This window comes from Crinia signifera, chromosome 5, assembly GCF_055691185.1.
Source record: "Crinia signifera chromosome 5, ASM5569118v1, whole genome shotgun sequence".
Classification (NCBI taxonomy): Eukaryota; Metazoa; Chordata; class Amphibia; order Anura; family Myobatrachidae; genus Crinia; species Crinia signifera.
In genome coordinates, this window is record NC_139221.1 from 88,247,587 (window position 1) to 88,268,504 (window position 20,918).

A 20,918-nucleotide genomic window follows, 5' to 3' on the forward strand; every position below is an offset into this window, starting at 1 on the left:
GAATTTAACAAATGATGTTCCTTGTGTTTATTGTACATTAGAGCATGGTGTTGAATGCTATTAAGCTGTGCTTCAGGCATTGGAATGGATAATGCTTTCTTATGTAATAGAACTAATTTTAATTGTTCTGCATGTGTTGTGGAAGATTAATTTCCACACTGTCACAGTTGTTTAGCTCCTTATCTGTGTGGTCTTCAGACATCCATCCGTATTCCATGAGCCAGCAGTTTCTATCCATTTTAAATGTCACATTGAACTATTGTGTCCATTATCTCAGTGTGCTAACAAACACGTCAGCATTCATTACTGTCTTTGGCCAACTTTTCTCACTTGAAAATGCATACATACAAGTTACATAACGGTATCTTGCATTAAGTCCACCAGTCTTGCTTCAAGGAAACATCAAAGCTGCTGGGAAAACTGGGCAATCTCTTACCCTGGATTGTGATGACTAATTGCATTAAAGTACTGGCATGGGTCAGCCACAAAAGGAGCACCAGAAGGGACGTGTCCTTAAATAGTGGGTGTTCAAAGATCGGAGTGACCTTTCTATCAATACTTTCTACAAATGTGGTTGTGAAATCCTGGTGATCTATTGTCTAACCATCATAATCATGGTGGCATTCTCAGCATTGGGATTCCATTCCAATCTGCTGTGATTCTGACCGCATCCCCTACTATTATCTGTTGTCCAGCTGGATCTCTATAATCCACCTGTGGATTGATTTCAGATTTTGGAATGAATTGAATCATCCACTGATTTGAAATATTGACAAGGAGAAGGAAAGAAGTCCGTAACTGGTGCACAGATGTACTTAAATTATTAAAATGTAACATTTATTGTTTCATCAAAATACAATTCTAACTTGTTAAAAAGCCTTTAATTTTATTACTAATACTTGAATTATAATAAATTCCTCATAAGAAGTGAACTAAGTAAAACAGTATGGGGGAAATTTAGTAAAATGGGACTTCTGTTTCACATGGGATGTTGCTATGGGAAACCAATCAAATACTATCTACTATCATAGAATAAGTAATAAATAAATAAGATGTAGATTCTGATTGGTTGCCCAAAGCAACATCACATGTGAACGCACATCTTAGTACATATAAAGAATTGTGTTTATATGCAATGCTGATGTTTCAACAACAGTGCAATTATTGGTAGATTGCACTTGTGCCACTTTCACGCTGCACACCTGCCAATCTACCTTAGCAATATGTCTTGCATTGAGTGATTAATAGATTAGTTTGGGGAGGTAATGGAGTGGTGGGAAAAAACATACTGTAGGTGTCATGGCCATATCTGGGATGTTTCTCTAAGTTCAGTAGAGATCATGTACTTATAGAAATATGGCACCCGTGTTGCCATTGCCGCAGACAGTCGAGGAGTCTATGTTATTTATTATTACATTGATGCTGCGTATGTGTAGGAAGTTGTGGAGGACATTGCCATGGCTCCGGCAGGTGACTTTATTTTTTTCTGGTGGCAGCTTCACTTGGAGTGAGTAGAAAGTCCGTAGCTTCAAGAATCGCAATTAGGCTTTAGTAACAAAATCTGAATTATGACTTAGGGGGGTATTCAATTAGTATTTAGCTGCAATTGTATTCAATGACGGATGTTTTTGTTATTGTTTATTTTTGTGGCCATACCTTTTTCATCCTTTTTTTTTTGGCAAAAAAGGCATGATGGTAAAAAATTACTAAATAAGGGCAAAAACTCAAACAATTTCGCCCAGAAATGGATGGCGAAAACACAAGTATTTGCCGATCCATGTGTTTCTCGCACATGAGAAATGTTTCACCTAGACAAAACAATCACACTTTAATTGAATAGGATGAATCAAAATTTTCACTAAAAATATGTCAAAGTGCAGATTTTTTGCGTAGACGCAAAATCTGCACCCATTAAATATCCCCTTAGTGCTTCATTACATACTGATGCTTGTGCTACTTCAATGATATTAGGTGGATCTAAGTCTAAGTCTAACATCTCTGTTTTCCATAACTGTACCAATATTATATCAAAGTGATCAGCTCGTAGGATAAATCATTTCCTGGGGTAATTAGAAGACTCAATATATCTGCAATATTAATATAGTCGCCCAAGAGTTATACACAGAATACAGCTGCTGTTCTAGTTCATGGTCATAAATTTGTAACAATTATGTGGATGAGTTGGCAAAGCACAAGAGTTGCACATAGTATCATCCTATATGTTACATTCTAATTACTGTTGCTAGTTGAAATACAGTATGTCAGGGCTGAGGGTTATTTCTTAATGTTGCTATTAAGAATATTAGAATATTGTTATCTGCTCAGAACAATACATGAGGAAAATAAATAAACACTAGGGTAAACTAAATATTGTATTTCTAAAAGGATCTTAACTTAAATAGCCCCATTAAGTGCTATTATGTAGTCAGGGCAGCCGAGAGGTATGCCAGGCTGTGTGTCAAATTTTGGGGGCATGTCCTAATCGTGGGAGGTGTGGTCACACCCCACGATTAAGCCATGCCCCCAAAATGTTTACAATGGGTGAAAAAACACTCTAAAGTCAAGGGGGGGTGTTATTCCCCACCCCTCACCTCAGTAGCAGCACGCACCTACAGCATGTGCTGTGCTGACAGCAGGCTCAGCATGAGCTCTCACGCTGTCAGTGGGATGCTCATGCTGAGCCTGCTGTCAGCACAGCACATGCTGTAGGTGTGTGCTGCTGCTGACTGGGTTGGGACGGAAGGGGAAGGTATGGGGGGGTCCGAATAGGGCCCCTCCAGCAAGCCCGGGCCCAGGTAATTAGTACCTGCTCCCCCCCCCTCTCTCGACGGTCCTGTATGTAGTATACAATTAATTCAGTATATATACGTCAGTTGTATTTTGGGTGCCCAAACTTATTCTATGCCCACCAGGGCTATTCAGTTGTTGGCCCCTGTTGGGTGTGCATGCCCCGTATCTGCGCCCATTATCAGAATCTGATCTATTGCTATGGGAAAGATCACAGGCCAGATGCACTAAGCTTCAAAAGTGATCAAATGGAGAGTGATAACTAACCAATCAGCTCCTATGTTTGAAAAATGTGAGGCAGGAGCTGGTTGTTTATCACTCTCCTTGAAGCTTAGTACATCTGGCCCCAAATCTTTTAATTTGTAGAACTTTTAGCAGATTTTCCCCTTATATTTAAGAGAGGGACAGCATATTTGTACTTTCTAAGCTAAAATTATTAAATAAAATGTTTACATCCTTTGCAGTAAGACATGCAATTTGCTATATTGTTAAATCATGTGGACCCTTCATTAAAAGAAAAATAGAAGGCTATCTCCAGATTGGTTCTTATATACACACATGGGGGTTTCTATGCCCCGAATAGCAATTATTGCAGATGCCCATTAAGTCTTAATAAATGCTGTGTCACTACCCAGTCCTACCAGATGGTCTGACAAAAGACACATCAGGTCATTGTTTTTTAATTACATAGCTTCCAACTGTGCCTCTGTTGTATGAATGGTTCTTCTGCACCTAGACCCCATCCTGACTTCCTTCCAAATTTGACTTTTTGTTTTTATTACATAAATCTAGAGTATATCTTTGTGTATAAACGTCGTCATACTCCCAACCATGTATGTGTCCTAATCTAATAGCATGTATCTCACTATGGGCCTAATTCAGACTTGAATGCAGGTTAAATTTGTTCTCAAAATGGGCAAAAACCATGTGCACTGCAGGTGGGTCAAATGTAACATGTATGGGGGAGCGCTCTAAATCGTAAATATGGTAAATCGTGTTTTTACCGCATTTTTGCATGCTCAAACATCCGCCCACCGGGATAGCACTGCGGAGTAAAAGCTGGCAATACTCTGTAGTAGCCTATGGGCTTTTCTCCACAGCACTGTGTGAGGGATTCCTCACAGATCTGTCCCAGCATGCCCTGCGACTGGCATTGTCTCTCTAGAGATGGCACAGCATTGCAAAGGACAGCTGTTAACACAAGGGCTGTCCTTTGCTTTATTAATCGCATGTGTTAGTGCATATGTGATTAGTATCGATGAGGTAGCCGGCAGAGCGGGGTGGTAAGGGGGATGTTAGAACATTCCGCCCATAAAGAGAGTTAGATTTGGGTGAGTTTTATTGAAACTGGCGCTCTCTCTGCTCTGCACCCTTCTGCTGCTGTCCTCTGGCAGCTAGAAAATCCCATCACTTCCCTGTGACAGCGGATTCTTAAAGGGTGTGTAGCTGCTCATGGCAGAAGGGGTGGTGCTACCCTTGACAGAGGGGGCAGAGCTACACGGGTCCAGGCCAGGGCTGCTGTACTGTATGTCAGAATGAGATCTACTGAAAGAAGAGTGGTGAGTATTACATGTGGCATTACGTAAATGGCTCTAGTGGGGGCATTACGTATATAGCATTATGGGGGGGTCATTATGTAAATTACACTACATGAGGCATTACTTATATGGCAATATGCGGGACATTATGTAAATGGCACTACTGGAGGAATTACATATATGGCACTATAGGTGGGCATTACTTAAATGCACTAAGGGGCATTATGTATATGGAACTATGGGGGCATTATGTATATGGCACTATGGGTGGGCATTATTTAAATGGCTCTAAGGGACATTACGTATATGGAACTATGAGGGCATTACATAAATGGCACTACTTGGGGCATTACGTATATATGGCACTACTTGGGGCATTACGTATATATGGCACTATGGGGCATTATGTATATGGTACTATGGGTGGGAATTACACATATGGCACTACATGTGGGCTTTATTGCACTATAGAGGGCATTATGAATATGGCACTACGGGGGGCATTACGCATATGACACTATAAATATGCATTACGTAAATGGCACTATGGGGGCATTACATATATGTCACTACTGGGGTAATTTTGTATATGGCACTACAGGGGGGGGGGGGGGGGGGGCATTACGTCCCTTGCAGCAAGGCCACACACCATTTTGGAAAATGCGCCTGCGGGTCACAAAAAATTTTGTTCTTACAATATCTATAGGGGTGGGGATGTATTTTGATCCAAAACTTTATTAGCAGTTGTTAGGATTTTAATTATCATAACAAGTGGAATAATGCTCAAGATAATGCTGGAATCACACCCTGGCTGGTGCTAGACACCCCCATGCTGTGCTTTTTTCTGGTGGAACACACCCTAATTTAATGTGCTTGCATGCTTGTGAACCTAGGGCTCTTTGGGACCCAGGGATCCGCTACCCTCTGCCATTGTGATGCAAAGTATGTTCTGTTTATTCTCTTATGCAGTGGCACAGCTAGAGTGATACAGGGGGTCCCATAGCAACCCATAGTAACTAATCAGTTGCTAACTTTCATTTCATAAACTGTGCTAATATGATAACTAGAAGCTGATTGGTTCCTATTGGTGACTTCTCTATCTATCCATCTTAAAGGTTGGATACATCTCCCCCTTAATCCATCCTATCAGACTCAACATAGGGGTTAGAGGAGAATGTCCTGGACTATGATTGGAGGAGCTCAGCATATCATACACTGACAATTGATTCATGGGATGGGAGTGATCACAACAGAGCCACAGGGCCTGATTTGGATTTGTAAGCAAACCCGATGTGTTACTTACAAATCTGATGTGCATTTGCAGAATGGGTCTTACAATGTCAATCGCAGCCCCCTCTTAGGATGATTGACATGCTGCAGCATTTGGGGGGAGAAGTGGGGACAGCAACCAACACTTCCTTTTGTGTTTTCTTCTATTCACAATGCATACTGTATTCTGTTTTATTGTCTAATGTTGAAATAGAAGCATTAACATATACATATGTTTCATTTTGCATAAAGGAGGAAAAATGATATATTGTTGGAAACTTATAGGGGTTAATTTACTAAGATGGGAGTTCTATTGAAGATGGGATGTTGCCCCTAGCAACCAGTCAGATTCTATATATTATTTTTTTAAAGGTGATAAATATAATCTGATTGGTTGGTGCAACATCCCTTCTTCAATAGAATTCCCATCTTAGTAAATGTACCCAATAGAGTATGAATAAATAAGGAGACGTATGGATTTAACTTGTAGGGTGATATCTTGCCTAGGGGCCCATGGGGTGTTCCAGCTTGTGAAGGGTGTATATAAGTTATGCATGCAGTTCATGTACGGTATAACTTTGGTTGTTATATGCTAGTTATCACCTAATATAACACATTTGAGAGCAATTGCCAAGGGAGCTTGTTAGCTTTCTTCTAAATATAATGGAAACTGATCACCTGTCTCTCACTCTCTCTGCTGGAGACACATCTAGGATGTACCAGGAGACTGTGCTGATTAATCTGATATGCAACATTTGTATATCTGTGTGCATTTATTCCAGGCCAGGTTCCATTATTCCTCATATACAGACTCTGACATATACAGATCTACAAGTGTCGCATATTAAATTAACCAGCACAATCTGCTGGTGTGTCAACCACATCATGTTGTAGGCATATTTAAAAAAAAAAAAAAAAAGACACCTGATACTAATGAAGTTGCACGGAACATGTTGGCTCACTTGCGCCAGGCATGTCACTCTACTTGTCATATTGAGTCTGTATGTATGAGTACACATCTGTACACTGTAGTGTACACAGCATGGGGTAGATAATAGCTAAAAATTAGATGAATGTTATCATTGTTTTTTCTGTTAACACAAGAGGTCTGAGAAGACAGGAGTAATCACATAGAAAATGCCCCTACAGCGCTCTTATGTACGGGCCATAGTAATACGTGGCCCTGCGCGTCAATAACGTCCGGCGATAAATCAAGTTAGATTGCCAGTCAGGGCCCATGTTCTCACCAGAGAACACAGGCCCTGATTGACAGATTGCTCAGCACACATCGCTGGGACATTGCTGTGCTGTGCTGCATGCCGAGCGATCCTGAGCAATCTAGCATCGCATCCCTCAGATCGCTCACAAAAATCTCCCCGCCTATCTCCCTTAAGAGTGAATGGAATCTTGTGTGACAAGGTATAATTTTCCCAGGGCAAAGATCCCAAAACAATTTGTGATTGCAGCAAGGATCCTGAGTAGGAGCTGGCCGTGCGCACATGCCCAGCTCCCATTCACTTCAATAGGCTCTGACGCATTTGCATTGCGATCTGGCTATAGCATGCTGCTAAAAGGAAGTCTGTAATGGGGCACATCTGTACTGTCCTTTACAATTATTTTTTTCCCTTTATATTTAATTCAGGCATTAACTTTTGATATTCTCTACTAAGATGTTCAGTATATTAATTAGCTCTTCCGCAAATTTATATGACATGGCAGGTGACCCAGGTTTAGTCTAATTAAATGACTGTAGCCGGTTGTGAACGGGTACATTAACTTTCCTAATCTTACATTATAATCCTATGCTTCAATAGTATGATACCTCATGGATTGGTTGCATAACCAGGACAGATATAGTTACACTGTATACAGTTTATTGTGGCAGAGCCAGTATCCTCCCACATGAAAGTAATGTGGAGGATCTAGACCAGCTTTTGGAAGCATTAGCAGAATCCCAGGTGTATAATCAGCAGCACCAGGTATTTCCTGCTATAAGGCTTCCCAGGGCAGAGTCACCTTGCTCTTGATGGTGGAATAGCTATCCAAGTGATAGACCAGGGGTGTTTTATCATAGGGACCATTGGAGCCTTTCAAGAGTCTGCCTGTATGCTACTGCCTGTAATACAGACTGCATATGGATTTAACTTGTTTTGCTGAGACCTGCTGTTCAAAATAAACACCAAAAGTCTTCATCTGAGTCCCCGTGTTTATGATCCTTGTCATGCGTGATCGCGAATATAGCTGTTTTTGTCTCAAATGCAACTTGAATGATTTATTTTGCCCCCCTCCCCCCCCCCCCTTCCTTACAGAGTGTTTCAACTTGATTTCTAATAGTTTTCCAGTACTGAAAAGTACCTATTTGTTCATGGCTGCTATTATTTCCATGTATAATAGTAGGTGCTTTCACTATAAGGCAGGGGAGACCGTGCCTCTCTTGTCATACTCCTGAATAGTCTAGAATTTTGACTATAAAAATGCTAAGATCAATGCTAAGAAGATATTATGAATACTTTCTTTCTATTATTCTAATCCTTCTTATAGTCAAATCTCTAAAGTATGGTGGGTGAAGCACTGTAAATCTGATACTAGCTAGTGCCTCCCAGCCATTGACCTCACGTCACTGGTATAAGGTAATGTAATAAAGATTATGATGAGCCTAGTACCTATCATATTGCATCATGCAGAAATAGCTGTTTCCTCTTAGACTGAATGATTCATCGTTGATGTACAGGGTTTATTATTGGTTTGTTTCTTGATTTGTTTAGATAATGGGTTACTGTGTCTAGGGCTATGCTAATACTGATGTGATTGGCTGGATTGGAGAAGTATATCTTTTCCAACTTTGCTTTGGCATACAGTACTGTACTTCCTTCTTACCCTAAATTGAGTGCAAACCTAATAATAGTGTCATGTCCCAAGGGCAGCAGGCTGGTAATGGAAGGAGTGAATCTGACGGACGGGAAATTCTATCTTTTAGTAGAACTACAAGAAATGTTTTACTCTCATTTACTTTCCATCTACATAACTGTAAAGGATATTATAAAGCAATTGTCTTGTCTCTTATTAGATGTGTCGCCTTCCAGTAGAATGTAGATAACTCTAGTAGTGATTGTTTTTTTGGATGTTGTGTTAAATCTTTTATTTGCAATAACATCACTTACTGCTTGATCGTGCCTGGGGACCTTACTGCGCTAGCTACTGCTTTTTCTGCTCCTATTCACACTTGGGGCCTTAATCAGCATCGGCCGCTAATTAGAGCATTCACAATCCGGTCGATTATTGAGCAACTATGCATGAGCAGCGTTTGTAATACACATGTGCGTACACATATTGTGAATCTGTTTGCTTTGTAGTCTCAGTTTGATTGACAAGTAGCTGGCATTTAGAGGCGGGAACATAGCTTTTCCGGGTGTGTGCGAAACACAGGCATGCCCTGGCGTTTTTTGGGTGGGTCTCTGATGTCAGCGATGATCACTTCCAGCCTGATTTTTGGACAGATTAGTGGATGCCTCTATTGAGTCCTATAGATCCACGCTGCCCGTCACTCCCTTCTTTGCCCATAAGTTTCCTCTATTGAGTCCTATAGATCCACGCTGCCCGTCACTCCCTTCTCTGCCGATAAGATTCCTCTATTGAGTCTTACAACTTTACAGATCTACGCTGTCAGTAACACACATTTCCCTGGGGGCTGCCTTTGCGAGTGAAAAAAGGGGGGCCTCAACAAAAATATTCAATGTTTGCTGTGGTCCACTCTAGATAAATTCAGGAGATATTTAATATTTCAGGTACCTCCTAAAAATGGCAACAGATAATCATTGTAAAAGGCCCCTTTGTTGTATTATCTCTCCAGTTTCACTTTCTCTTTAATGGGCAAAATTGAATTACAATAATCTGTTTTATGCCATTGCAGGGTATTGTATTTTATCTTACATTTTCCAGGCTCTTCAGGTCTGATAAGAGAATCAATTGCTTAGCTTGTTATTGAATCAGCTGGTATACATTGTGATTCCTTTATGTGTACTTTGCAACAGGATGAACTTGATGAGTTACGTGCTGAAATGGAGGAGATGCGTGACAGCTATCTGGAGGAAGATGTTTACCAGTTGCAGGAGCTCCGTCGGGAGCTTGACCGAGCCAATAAGAACTGCCGTATTTTGCAGTACCGCCTCAGGAAAGCAGAGCAAAAAAGCTTAAAAGTTGCACAGACTGGCCAAGTGGATGGAGAGCTTATCAGGAGTCTAGAACTAGACTTAAAGGTAAAGTGACGTATATTGTAAACCATTGTCAACATTTATTGTGAACACCTACATCTGGGTAATTCGGTCTTACTGCCTTACACATTTTATAGATATAAAACATGCAGCATTAAATAATCATTTGGAGAAAGTTTGGGGGCAGAAAAGTAGTACTGGAATGAATTGGTGCCGATATGTAACAGGAGGCAGGTCTGACACTAGCTAAACCTTAAATCTAATTTCTTTACTATTCCCAATGTAGAGATATTAGTAAGGGCCAGATTCTCTAAGCTTCAAAAGTGATAAAATGGTGAGTGATAAATAGCCACAGGCTGTGTTTGAAAAATGTCAGACAGGAGCTGATTGGCTGGCTGTTTATCACTCTCCATTTTATCACTTTTGAAGCTTAGAGAATCTGGCCCAAAATGACTTATTTGGAGAATAATCATGTTATATGATTATTCCTACATCCTCATCATAATAAGAATAATAATACTGGGACAACCCTTTGTTAAATTGCCAACATGGGCTTCTATGAAGCCGCGCAGAGCCAATCAGGCACAGAGCTTCCCCTGATTGGCTGAGGGAGGACCTGGTGAATGACATCACCTGGGAATCCCTCATTCTTGAGGAGGAGCTGCAAACGCACAAAAACTTTAATTTGCACAAAGTTGGTATTTGAAAAACCAACATATATACATATAAATCCCCCTATAATAGGGGCAACAAATATGGTTGGTGGTGCGCCATATAGTCAGAATACAGTACTGCAAACACTAGACTGCATAAAATCTAAATGAAGATATGTGCACGCTCACAAAACTATGTCAGTACACAAATTTACAATAATTAAAACAATGGATGGGAAAAATATCTTATGAATAGGAAAATCTTGATCATCAATGACTTCAAACAATCATATGACTTGATGGATCAAAAATATGTCTCCTAAATTTACTCCTGGAAACATTGTAAGGTTTCCTTTAAATTTGTGTTTATAAGCTGGTGAGTTTGCACATGTTTCCATCAACCATAAATAAGGTTTATTGCTGAGTGGTAGTGTTAGACAAGGTATGTACGGTATATAAAATGCAATATAACACGTAGCTGCATAAAATGCAATACAACATGTAATGCCCTGAAGTCATCATACATCTCATAGAAGGTATAGTTCACGTTTAGACACCCAGCATCAATATCGTTCTTCTTACTATACTTGAAATAGTAATAAGGATAATGTATGTATGGTGTGTTTGATACAGAGAAATTATATGTATCAGGTTCTGTACAGCTGCTTCTCAAGTGCTATTGAAAGCAGTGAACATCTGAGTGATGCTGCTCATACACTTGTGAGATATTGCATGCAATCATTCGATTTCGACCACATCTGGCCGATAAATCGAATGATTGTATGCATTTTTAAGGGACGTTTCGATGCGATGCGCGGGCACGCCATAGAATGTCGCATCTATAGATCTTATGTGCTGCACATAATATCTATCAAACTGCAGGAGCAATCGCATGTGGTTTTTAACCACATACGATCGCTCAAATGCAGTCCGCGGGTGGGGGCAGAGGGCAGCATTTTCGCATAGCACTAGAAGTAGCGCTAGCAGGGGTCAGCGGTGGCAGCAGAAGTGTTTAAAACACTGGGCAGCCCCCTGATTGGCTAAGAGCTCAGCCAGTCTGAGAGCTGCCCAGTGTTTTAAACACTTATGCCACCACCGCTGACCCCCACTGCCCGTTAGCGCTACTTCTAGCACTACGCTACAATGCCACCCTCAGACCGCCCTCTTCCAGCACCCGATGTGCCATTTCAAGGTGGCATGCGGCATCAGGTTCTGTAAGGGGGCACTTTTTGCACCACAAGATGCGATCGGGTTCGATGGACATCGCACTTCGATGTCGCATCGAAGTCGATCACATAAGTGAATGGGCAACAGGGGAAGACAGATTCTCATGGAAAATAGAGAAAGAGATTGTATTTGCTTTTGCAGTAATGTACCACACTTGTCACACCTTTTAGTAAAATCCAGTGCCACGAGACACAGTGCTGACTCCACATTGAGTCCAGTGTTAGAAAACATGCAGGTAGATAGGTGGTATATACTGTGAGTCCTATTAAGTGGTATAGCAGGTATCTCTAGTGTCAGTGATTCTAGCAGCTTCCCATTTAACACAGTATTTACCACAATATTAACATACATAGACAGAATGGTATTGCATCACTAGATACAAATAAATACAGATTGCAGGAGTTTCGTTGTGGTCCAAATAATGCACTGACTGGAACTGCTTCACAATAGGTGGACGTGTGTTTCACCTTTGTGTGGTTTAGTTCACCATGCCCATGCATAGTGTGTCCCATTATCCTTTATCCATATTCATACCAAAAAAGATGGCTGTTACAGGAAGTGATCAGTATCTATTATAGGAATTAATCAGTATCATTTCCTTCAGTCAGATTGATATTTAAATAGTAGCTAAGCCAATAGTGAACCTGACTCCTCCAAATAGGGTCTACCCCTATCTCTGACAAAATTTTGTGCTAACCTATAGAGATATTCTTTCTTATAAACAAGTATTATATGAGTAAATTCGCTTTATTGAAGTGAAGTGGGTTGGCTACTATATAAATGAGTGGCTGTTGACGTGACTCATATTGATTTGTGTCATTGTAGCCATTCATGCTGGCATGACCCCGCACTGCCCACTTATGCCACACACCCCCACTCTCCACTCCCCCATTGCTCTGACTTGGCTGCCCCCTACCAGAGGCCCATTTGTCTGACCTTGCCTAAGCTGTGAAACTGTCACTTGCTGCAGATCCCTAATCCATGAATGTGTAACTGGGTACTTTTCTATTCAATTACTTTTTATTTAGTCACATTAGGAAAGTTTTTTGTATTTGCCACAATATTATGTAAGGAGTTTGAAATCATTCACCAAGATAGTGGTCTGGTTGGTGTATGACCCATGAGTCTGTGACTCAGCAATGCTAACCACTGTGCCACTATTCTGTCATATTTTTAGAAACATTTATTAAACTTATTAAAAAGTGTCAGGCTCAAGTTTTGGTGGGTGCCATAGCAGAAGTGAGGGTAGCAAATTCTAAATGGTATTACAATGGTATTACAATGGGGATGTATGTCAATTAATTTCACCACTTCATATTGATGCAAATATGTCCACATAACATGCATTTAATACTATTGGAGGATGTCACCCAGGCAATTTTCCTCTAGCAGCGCGCTGCCAGTTGCTGCTGACTTAGTGATTTAGCTCAGCGCACACAGTGCTATTGGAAAATGCAAGTCTATTAAACTCTGTGGTATCTATCAAACACCTGGCACCCAGAGCAATTTGTGGTTCTCAAAGTCATAGTGATTGTCAGCAGTAAACAGTTGCTGCGGAAATATCGTTCATTAATTGATTATGACGATACAGGTACATTCATATTTTCCACAAAGCCATATTTGAAATATGTGTGACATTAACCTAAAATGGAAAAGGCTGCATCTAGCCGTAATACTACCAGTCACCCATGTTTTCCTAATGAAGTGATGGTGGCGGCGGTAAATATTTTATGTTTGTTTTCAGTACATTCTTACTGAATGCGATAGGTTCATGAGTGTGGTACGATATGTCAAAATAAATTATGTTAATGGCATAATGTTGGCATAGTCGACATTTAGCATGTTGGCATGTACAGAATTTTATAGATACTGTAACATGTTAAAATATACAATGTGGACACTGACATTACAGCATGTCAACATTTTCACAAGGTTGCCATTGATAAAACCAGCTTTAATTGCAGCCTTACCCTAAACTTACTTGCAGCCTAGCCAAAACCACAGCTGACATTAAATTCCACCTTATCCCTAATTTCAGTCAAACCATAACCCCAAATGAAGACTCACTGTAACCAAGACCTATCCCTAATCTTAATGGCAGCCTAAACATACTGTAAGCACATCCGAACCCTAACTTCACCCTATCCCTAAACTTAATTGCAGCCTAAATGTAATCACAGCCTAATCCTTATTGCAGTCTACCCATAATTGCAGTTTATGCCTAGCCCTAACTGTAACCTAACTGTAACAACAGCATAACCCTCATTGCAGTCTACCCATAATTTCAGCCTAACCATAATTACAGCCTAACTGCAACCACAGTGTAACCCTAATTACAGCCTAACCTTAATTGTAGGTGAACCATACCCACAGCCTAACTGTAATTTCTCGAAGTCCCTAATTGCAGTTAATTCTAATTAGTCTAACCTTAATTACAGCCTAAACATAAACAGGGACTAACCCTATTTTGCAGCCTATCCCTAATTATAGCCTAACCCTAATTGCAGTCTACCCATAACCACATCCTAACTTTAATTGCAGCCTGTCCCTATTTGCAGCCTAACCCAAACTATTACCACAGCCTCACACTAATTACACCCTACTTACAGTCTAACCCAGTGGTAGCCAACCCTAGCCCTCGAGAGCTACCAACAGTTCACATTTTCCAGACAACCTAGCTGCTGCACAGCTGCACTCATTAATCACTGACACATTTTAAAATATACACAGATGGAGCTAATTAGCTCACTTGTGATTCTGTGAGGAGACCTGCAAAACATGCACTGTTGGTAGCTCTCGAGGACTAGGGTTGGCTACCCCAGGTCTAACCACATTTGCTAAAACCTTAATTTAACCATATTACGCACTCACTCAAACTTCACCCTAACCATAATTGCTGTCTAACCCTCATTCCAGCCCAACCGTAACTGCAGCCTATTTCTAATTGCACCCTATCCCTAAATGCAGTTTTTAGTGCTGTACTGTGTTACATTGGTCTGCCAGTCTTTATGGACATTAAGTGATTTTAGTTTGTAGATAACCTACATTCTGGTTGAACATGGTCATATCTAGCATGTAAGTACAGCAACATCAATTGTAATTGTATGCCTGCTAAAAATAAATCTTCCTTAAGGTTACTGTACGCTACTTTTTTGTTAACACCTGCTGAATGTGCTTGAGGCCTTGTATTCACTGCTTAATGTCTGTGTGTATATGCATTAACAGGTAGCCAAAGATGTATCTGTGAGATTGCACCATGAGCTGGAAAGTGTGGAAGAGAAGCGAATCAAAGCAGAAGATGAGAATGAAATGTTGCGTCAGCAAATCATTGAAATGGAAGTGTCTAAGCAGGCATTGCACAACGAGCTGGACAGGACAAAGGAGGTAACAAATACACTGCTGCAAAGAGAGACTGTATTGGGTGGCATGAGGAGAGGGCTGGAGGGGACTTCGAGAGGTACATAGCTAAACTAACCGTGTGTACACGGTAGGATATGCCATGCTATGCGAGTCCCGATGTGATCAGATCGCATCGGGACTCGCATCGCACGGCATGCATGTAATGGCACAATTTTGTCTATATAGTGCAGATCTGCACTATATAGTCAAGGCAGCCAAGACTATCTGCCTTGCAATATGTGAACGTGCATCGGGATCGCAAGCAGATCTGCATGCGATGCTGACACGATGTTGACTATATCAACATCGGGAGGGATATTGTACCGTGTGTACACACTATTAGAGATTGTATTCATGTAGTAAGCAGGGGGTGGAGAGGGGCGTAGGGTGCCGGGCTGGGCCATTAGCATATGTGAATGCCTGGGTGTACACATGCTAATGTGTCTGTGACACACGTGCGGAGGGAGGACAGGTGACATAACCGGATGTCAGCTGCCTGCCCAATTCCTTGCAATACTACACGAATATGTAAGGGTGGTCTGGACCACTCTTATATATGCGGGCATCTTCACCATCATTCGATGGTCGGTGACCATCGAAAGATGGGGTTGTTTCCCACTGGCATTCGAATGGATGTGCATGTAAAACATCCATTCACAAACTTTGCAAACGAATCCTGCTTGCAAATGAGTGGTGCCGGCTAACCATTTGCAAGGTGGGGTTAGGGTGACTCGCAAGGATGCGAATTCGCATCCGGGCCAGTCAACCAGAATAAGGGCCATGCTGCGATATTGCAAGTGATATTAAGCAGTTGTCCCAATATTGTAGCATAAGGCCAACATAAAGGTCATCTAACAACTGTATGTTTTGGCTGCAGTTGTGAAGGTTGTAGAGACACTAATTATTTCCTCAGGGTCGATGTGGCTGCAGATAGAACAAGTGTCTCCAGTTATATCATTAGATTAATCCTACTCAAAGACCCTACCATTGAGTGTGTTGATCTTCTGTGACATACCATTCATGCCATGCCATGACGCGATGCAGCGAATGGAGGCCAGTGAGAGGCCACAGACTGAGAGCTACTGTAGGTACTCTGCAGCGCTACCTAAAGCCCCAAACACACGGTGCAATTAATGTTCTATTCAATCCCGATTTGATTGGGAGCCAATCGCATGGTGCTATGTACACATTTTATTGACACTATATAATGTACAGATCTGTATTATATAGTCTTGTCTGCACAGTCTATTTTTCTGTTCGATTTCAATGCTGCGTGGCTGCGCATCGGGATGAAAACCAATGGATTTCGATTCGATTTTGCTTATCTAGTCAGTTAGACAAAATCTAACTGGTTTAAGAGGGAACCGCAAACCGGTTCTAAATTATTTTATTTATTAACCCTATGAGTGCCAATGTTGCTGTTAGAAAGCCTCAAAATATGCGCTTAAAATGCCAGCGTCACTCTCAGCGACTGATCTTTTAGTATGAATAAATAGTAAGTAAATTCATTTAAGTTTCGTTAAATATTGCACCCAAAAAAAGAAGTTGCTGTGAGCGGCGCTGGCAGCGTTGGCACTCAAAGGGTTAACAGTTAACTGCAAGAAATAAATTATTAAAAAACATAAAAACAGTATATAAGTACAGCAACACAAGTAGGGATGCCAATCCCAGGGCATTTTTTCAATCCCGGAAATCGGGATTGAAAAATGCTCAATCCCGGGATTGGCATCTCTAAAAGAAAATTGCCCCCTGTGCCCCTGGGTAACGAAAGACAGACTTGGAGGTTAGAGGGCTCTGCTGCAAGCTTACAATCTTTCTCTGTTCCTCAAATGTGACTTTCAAATCATTTCTATTTGTTAAATGTATTTATTTGATTGGCTTTTTTAAGACGCATTCTGCACAAAGTAGCTTTGAAGTTCCAGTAAACTGTAGAAGGGTGCGTGGGATTAGTCCATACTGTCTGTACAAGTTCTCCATTTGGGAGCTTCTTGTGTCCACTAGCAGCACAGGGACCTGTATATAATGTTGCCAGATTGCAGCCACACAAAGCAGGCAACTAGGGGCCATCAATAGCTGTATATAGCAGCTGCCACTGCAGTAAGCAGCACCCCTGTGAAAGTGATGTGAACAGACCATGAAATGTCTCATAAAAAGCACAATGGGTGGAAATTATTCCGGCCTGTTAAGGACATAGGACCTAATGGAAACATTAACTGACTCAGTGTTATCTCTTCCCACATCCTTCTGGACTGTTACATAAGGGACCTTTGTTATTAACCTTAATTTCTCCGAGGACATAGTGCAGTACATTTATGTGAGACATGTTTGTTGGTAAATAGCCCAGATTAACCCTGTAACTGCTTCTGTAGAAACACTTGTTTTGATGATGACTGTTTGATAACATATGCTATTTCTATTTATTGATTAGCTTGTTTAATGCTACAATATATTTTATGTATATGTCGTTTTATGATCCATTGTCTTACATTTGTGTCCTCTACATTGTTTTCTAAAATGCCCCCTAACCAGAATGATTCAGACATTGGGTAATAAATCCAGTGCCATCATGTCTGGTGCTATAGAGGGTGACAAAACTTGTCTACAAATCATGAGACATCATTAACACTCAGTGGGCAGCCGTGAATACATGACAATATACCTCATTGTCACCAAGGGGTTATTGTATGATCCAATACTATATACTAGGTTTAACAAACAAAAATAAACCTTGATCATTTCAATGACCTCATTCGTTATCTGGATGTCAGAATGAACATTCCAATATAACAACAGCAAAAATATAATGCACAAAGTACTGGACTTGTAGTAATTACACCATGGGTAGTCTACACTTTCATTTTCGTGAGATCAGTTTTCTCCTCACCTGACCTATCAGGCCACTGGCAGCCGGTTGTCACATCACCATGGAGATATTCTTACACACTTGGTGTAAAATGAAAGCTATATATAAAAGTAATCCTCGTTCTATTCCCCGTTACATACTGTACATCTCCAAGGTGTAGCAGTGGTGATCGGAGCTATTTTGTTTAATCGATACAGGTTAATAAAATAGCAACTGTGAAGGGCTAAGTGCCATTATGTATATACCAAAAATCACCGTATAGCACAGTAGCGTCAAATCTGGTTATCATTAGGAGGCCGAGGAGACGTCTGCTATAACCCAGCCTCTTTCCAAACAACAACGAAAATCAAAAGATAGAATTATCTTCCCCAGCTACGCAGCTGCTAGAACTTGTTTGGTGTCTTCTTTGTCTTGGACTCATGCTGTTGATATTGCCAAGAAAACCTCCAGACAGTTGCCCTGTTGGGCTTCAGATACCATTGGTGGCAGCCCTGATGAATACCACAAAGCACAGGGAGGATTAAATGCAGGGTAGCAGCTGCACAGGGATTTGTTATGAATAGTTTAAATGGATTTGTTAAAAGAGTGAATGGAGCAGAGCTGCCTGGAAGAGAAAAGCCAAAAAGGGGGGTGGGGGTGGGATGGGGGTTGCCTGTGCTACAGCCGCACTTCACAGCTGACAGGCCCTCATTATTACTAATGAAAATAGACAGCTTCTGTCATTTGATATGCAACGAGATTTCCACGTCTAACACTTTAATCCAGTCCACAACTAGTTGCAAACCTTGAAACAAATTTGTATTTGCAGAAGGACGTTTCTGCTCGCAATACACCTGGGAGAACACAACCGCTGCCAGTTCCGCCATTTTTATGTTATACCTGTGTTGCAGGAACATCCTTTGTGGTTCTGGTTCCAAATGCCACCTTTTATGACTTCAGTAGTCCTGTATTACATACAAATGAGAGAATTGACAGCATGTCTCCAGAGCATACGGAAATGTCAAGTGCTCCTAGTGGTTTATGATGTGACACAAGCCATTGGAAACATACAAACTTTGTATTTGCAGATTTTATCTTATTTGACATTTCAAAAGCAGTCTGGATATAGGCTGCTGCATTTATTATGTATCTTCTAATGTGTCTAGCTCCGGCTGCAAACTCATAGATGATGACTTTCTGTCCAGGTCCACACAAGAGGGGTATCCAAAAATGGGAGGGGAGAAAGTGCTCTCTTTCCTGGGGCACACTAATCTATTGCATTGATAAGTGACTAAATTAAGAAATAACTTTTATTAGGTAGACTTTAAAATAAATGATCTGTTGAATTCATAGTAGACAAAAATAATTAATATGCATTAAATATGTATTGCATACAGTGTGTGTATACTCATTTAGACCTGATCGCATGACCATGATTGTACAGCTTCCAGCGCACACGTAGTCACTACCCCGCTAGCGTGAACCTCCGCCTTGCTAATTAAGGTGTTTGCTGTGCAAATATGTTCAAAACCATTCATAATCCGCTGCCATCCAATGATGGGCATCGAAGGCTCAATGTAGACTTACTCAGCGGCTGCAATGAAAATAGGCATATATGGCCTGCGGCTGACGTCATACACCCTCCCATAAAACGATTGGACATTCCCAGTGTTTTTTCTGGCACGCTTAATGTTTTTCACGTGGACTTGCATTGGGAACTGTAAAGTGTGCTGAGCGCAGGGGCAGTGGAGAGAGGCAACTGTCCCGAAACATGGTGAGCAAAGTCAGCCATGCCAGGATATTTGGTAAAATAATAGAGGTCCATGTGCTCAGGTGTCGACATTGACATAAAAATACCCTAAAAATTCATGTCAACATTTTCATGTGTGACCTTAACCATGTCGACCTTTTGCCTGTGTCCACCTTGTGCACGTTGATCTTTTGGTGTTGACCTCTTGACATTCCACCATATGATCCATACCTCCCACAAATCCAGGGCATGTTTATTTTTACACTGAAATTTAGATTTCAGTCAAAATACACCTCACCCAACTCTAACTCTCTGCGCGTTATATCCCACTAACCCATCAGTGCCTATCATTTTTCAAACACAGCCTATAAATTGTAAGGTACATGCTGATTGGCTAGCATTTAATCTCTCACAATTTTCTCTGTCAGCCATTTGATAAATATTCGCACTCCCCAGTCTCTTATATGTCCGATTTTACTACTACACATGTAACTAAGAGGTGAACTTCAGCCATGACGGTATCCGGACTATTTGTAGACAACAAGTAGATAGACAGCCATTAGGTTGACACCATTAGTTCGACAACTCAATAGGTCGACATGCTTTTAGGTCGACATGTCATTAGGTCGACATGTCATTAGGTCGACACTGTCATTAGGTCGACATGTTTTTTTTCACTGTTTTTTGATCCGACATGTGCCGACAGGCGGTATTTCATGCCCTACTATCCACTAGGGCGTGGTGGGAGAATAAAATAGTGTGCCGAGCGCAGCGAGGCACCGTGCCCGAAGCATTGCGAGCGAAGCGAGCGATGCGAGGGGCTGCGGTTCACTACAAACTGTGTCCATGTCGACTGTGTCGACATTTCGCCCAAAAAACAGTGAAAACAACCATGTCGACCTTTTGACTGTCGACCTAATGACAGTGTCGACCTAATGACAGTGTCGACCTAATGACATGTCGACCTAATGGTATGTCAACCTAATGACATGTCGACCTAAAAGCATGTCGACCTATTGAGTTGTCGAACTAATGGTGTCGACCTAATGGCTGTCTATCTACTTGTTGTCTACAAATGGTCCCACATCCGCCATGACCACTATCCCTGCAGTCCTGACTGTAAGCTGTTGTACATCATTTGACCTGGTGCTCAGGTTTCAATTTCCCCCACACTCCCTTACCACCGGTGCTCATTTTAATCTGCCTTACATTACACCAGCATATTGTAGAAGAGCTCATACC

At 41.2% G+C, this 20,918-nt stretch overlaps 1 protein-coding gene across 5 annotated transcripts in view; it reads left to right on the plus strand.

Annotated features, from left to right (window-relative positions):
• MTCL1 (microtubule crosslinking factor 1) overlaps positions 1–20,918 on the plus strand; it is a 176,724-nt gene that overhangs the window by 19,841 nt on the left and 135,965 nt on the right. For all 5 annotated transcript variants that reach the window (XM_083187622.1, XM_083187623.1, XM_083187624.1 and 2 more), the window contains exons 2-3: positions 9,626–9,850; positions 14,911–15,069. In XM_083187622.1, coding sequence (XP_083043748.1) covers positions 9,626–9,850; positions 14,911–15,069 — 384 coding nt within the window. The remainder of the gene's footprint in view (positions 1–9,625; positions 9,851–14,910; positions 15,070–20,918) is intronic.